At 37.7% G+C, this 3914-nt stretch overlaps 1 protein-coding gene across 1 annotated transcript; it reads right to left on the bottom strand.

The window, feature by feature from the left end:
- Window positions 1170-2793, bottom strand: LOC109820034 (uncharacterized protein At4g19900). The gene is made up of 2 exons (XM_020386089.1): window positions 2056-2793; window positions 1170-1654 (listed from the first exon to the last, which is right to left on the bottom strand). The coding sequence occupies exons 1-2, from the start codon at window positions 2729-2731 to the stop codon at window positions 1233-1235; spliced, it is 1098 nt and encodes a 365-aa protein (XP_020241678.1). The 5' UTR covers window positions 2732-2793; the 3' UTR covers window positions 1170-1232.

Genomic DNA, 3914 nt, shown 5'->3' with positions numbered 1-3914 from the left:
CCGCGCGGGTCATCTTCGTCTCGTTCCCAAAACTGCCTGTAACCTCCAAAATGTGTTTCTAGGCTGTTTCGATCGGTTTCTTCTGTTCCAGAGGTTTCTAACTGTCTAAATATCATCTACAAACGTGGTTAGGCCGTTATTAACTGAAGATAAGGCCAAATCACTCATTCTTATCCAAATACCCCCCAACTGAAGCCTATAAATACAGGCCTAGGGGCTCATTTCATAAGGGGTGAATTATTATCAAGAGGGCGAGGTGCTACTGGATTGAGGAGTCAAAGGAGCACGAATTTACCGCGAAGGCAAGTCAGATCCCGGCGATCTTCATCAGTATAAAGAGGGAGAGTTCGAAGGATCTGAAGCCCCGTTCGTCCGTTCCTTTAGATTAGGCTTAGTCTTAATCTCGAGAAGAGCTACTGATTTTCCTTGGTCAATTTCAGTGCTTCAAGTGAATACTTCCTTGGTGAAGTAGGAGCTCTGTCAATTTTTCGGTAGCCGGATCTGATCCGCGGTCGTCCACAGATATCAACATCTCCGGCACAGACGAAGACCTCACGCAAGTAATAGGCAATAAACACCTGTTGCGTGTTGTTTGAAAGAGAGTTGTAATGTATTTTTATTATATTGAAAGTCTTATAAAAAGACTATCTTTGTTTTGAATTTATTGTAACGCCCGAAGTTATAATGAATTCAGCAATGAAAATAATTTTCTACCCAAACAATAATAAAAAAATTGTTTGTATTACTTGTTCCTTCTTCCACTATCTGGTTTTAGACAAAGTCACTCTTTATAGATTTCCTTTGGTTTGTATTACTTGTAAAAATTGTCAAGCATGGTCATAATAGTTGGATTTCGTTTTTATCTAGCTTCTCTTATATTAAGCTTTGGCTAAATTTAGTTGTAATCCAATATCTATCTTATATTGTAGGTGACGACGTTGTTCCTCTCCTTACTCATGTGCATGAATTGTTTGATCATTGCTACTCTTAGTCTAGCTGTATCTAGATTTAGTTAGCCCTTTTAATGAATATTTTTGAACAGGCACCTCGCCTTGTTTTTAGCTTCAAAAGAAAAAGGAAAAAAAGAAAAAAAGATTTCTCAAAGTAGAGCAGCCAATGATGAAAATGGATTGAAGAATCTCACATGTAAGATGTAAAACAAATGGAGGAAACGAAGTAGGTTTGTTTTCCAAACGTTATATGATTTGTTCAGCATCAACTCCCTCCCCCAACTAACCAACTGTAAAATTACACAAAACACAACAATCCATCATAATTCTCCAAACAACACTCCCTTCTTCAACCTCCAACCTCCTACTTTGCCTATTCCACAAATGCAAACCGAAGCCCTCCCTTTTAATCCCCTCGTACTTGGCCTCCACCCTTTTCTCATGATACCCCACTCTAGGCCTCTCAAACAATCCCCTAATCCTATTCCACCCCACCGGATAGAACACCGGCCTCGCTGCCACTCTTGAAACTAGGTAAGGACCGTTATGCCCCCATATGTTTCCGTCAAAATTCTTCGCGAATTCCTCCATGAATTTGTGTAGTAGAGGGTGGTTTTCGTCGAAGATCATGACCGCATTGTTGAGTCTTGACCATTTCCCTGTCCCAGCCTCTATAGCTTGAGCTCCAATCGCATTCTTGAATCCTGATGTTGAAGAAAAAGAGATCTGCTGTTATTCGTTGAAATGATGAGTAATATCAATATCTTTTTTTATATAGAGAACATCACAAGATATCTATAGAAAATATAAAACTATAACACAGAAAAGTTATAGGACAGGAAATTATCATACCTAAGTCTAATATGCCACGTGCCATAAAAAGGCAAAAATGCCCTCTTACCATCAAAAAAATTAATTGAAATAAGATAAAATGTTTTTTCCAATGTTTACGACTATATTAGCGTCTTTTGAATCAAGCGCTTAAGATTTGAAATAAAAGAAGTTAAGGGGGTCATCTGCAAAAAACCCCCAAAGTTCGGGGGTATGTCTTAAATTTTATGGAAAAAAAAAATGTTCGAAAAGGAAAATAAAATAGTTAAAACACCTGATAAGCTCTTCAGCACGATAACATCAGCATCCATGTAAATTCCTCCATATTTATACAGTAGAGCGAGGCGAAGAAGATTTGAAAGGTTTTGGCGGTTCATGGCGCGTCGGGGCAGGTTAAGGAACCAGTGTTCCGCAGGCGTATTTTTGAACAGGAAATTGAAATCGGGAGATAATATCGTTATCATGTAACCCCTCAAAGTTAATGGACGTAGAATTTTAGCACTTAAACTGTTCGATACTATGAGAAGGCAAGCGTCAGGGTGGAATTTGAAAATGCTCTGTATTGAAATGAACTCTCTTGGGCCTAAAGAATCGCTCTTGGATATCCAAGTCATGAAGAACTTCAGATTGCAATTACGCCCACTGAAGAATTTGAAGGCTTTGGCTGAGAAATCCGAGTGATGATTTCTTTTGGCCTTCCTCTTTGAAGGAGTGATGGTTTGTTTGGTGATATTTGGGGCGGATTCTTGAAGGGTTCTTTTGTTCTGGTGGTGTTGGATGGGTTGGGTTTTGAAGGGTCGGGTCGCGGTGTATCGGGTCGCGATGGGTCGAACGCAGAGGATGTGGAGGCCCAAGCAAGCGAGATGGAGGAGAAAGAGAGCTAAGAGGCAAGTGGGGACGAACAAAAGGATGATGGAGAGGTTTCTCTTCGGCTTTGAGGATCCTCTCATTGCTTAGCTTTATGTTCGCTGGTTCGAAGAGTTGTTGATAAGAAGATGGTGATTCTGGTAGCAAGTGGAAGGCAAAGGACAATGAAATTGTCATGTCATTATAGATGGAGAGGGAAGATTAAGGTTAAGATGCATGTTTGAAATAGGGTAAATTACACAAAACCCCTATGAACTTTCGGTGTTTTGAAGTAAACTCCGATGAACTTTCTGAGTTTCGTAGATAACCTCCGTAAATTAGAACCAAAAAACAGCATAAAAAGGCGCACATTATGAAAGTTCATGGGGATTTTCTGCAAAAATTATTGGGGTATAGTGTGACTTTGAATGTTCATGGGGTTTGGTGTAATTTACCATTTGAAATAATAATAGTGAAAATCTATTTGGAAAATTGAATATAGATTTCTTGTTTTTGTTTTTTGTTACTATATAAAAGCTTAGGCATTAAACCAATATTCTATTTGTTTTCACCTAATTATATGCATATCTAGCCGGAAATATTGAAACTGTCACATATCTTATATTAATTTGACGCAAAAATTATAAGAGTTAACATTGTCAGAGTTGTATCATCTATTTGAATGCTTGCATAATTATAAAATATTCAAGTTCATTCAATAATTAATTAATTGGTCCATGAATTGTTTCATTAGAGAATGAGAGTGAAATGAGTAGCCACAGGACCTCAATGTTCATTCTATTACGATTCAAGTTAGTTGCAGATACAATCTTTGCATTAGTACAATTTGGATTTAGATCCTCTCCATGAGAAGAAAAATTATGAAGAGGCCACTGCAATATCATAATTGTTACTTTGTTTAGTGGATGGTTGTGATCCATTTCATATCCAATACTTATCATACCTCCGTGAATTGCACTATTTTCCTAATTTACACTCAGAATAAATCACAACCACCCAATAAACAAACCAACGATTGTGATATTACAATGGTCTCTCTATTACTTTTTTTTATCGTAGAGAGGATCATAAGCCATATGAGTTCTAATTTTTCTATTAGCACTAGAGTCTCTGTTATACAAATGGAGTCATCATTTCGTTATCCATATTTGTTATGTGGGTGTCGGATTCAGATCCTCTTCACTACAATAAAAGTAGTGGGGAGACCACTATTTTATCAGAATCATTGATTGCCTAGTTGATGGATATAAATTGTGTTTGAGTGCA

Source organism: Asparagus officinalis, chromosome 1 (assembly GCF_001876935.1).
Source record: "Asparagus officinalis chromosome 1, Aspof.V1, whole genome shotgun sequence".
Classification (NCBI taxonomy): Eukaryota; Viridiplantae; Streptophyta; class Magnoliopsida; order Asparagales; family Asparagaceae; genus Asparagus; species Asparagus officinalis.
This window is presented reverse-complemented; position numbering and strand designations above follow the sequence as displayed.

What these genes read in the sequence shown, in the direction of transcription:
- LOC109820034 (XM_020386089.1), bottom strand. Translation starts at nt 2,731, where the DNA reads ATGAGAGGATCCTCAAAGCCGAAGAGAAACCTCTCCATCATCCTTTTG. An exon ending in CGTGCTGAAGAGCTTATCAG is followed by an intron (nt 1,655 to 2,055) that starts GTGTTTTAACTA and finishes CTTCAACATCAG; the next exon opens with GATTCAAGAATGCGATTGGA.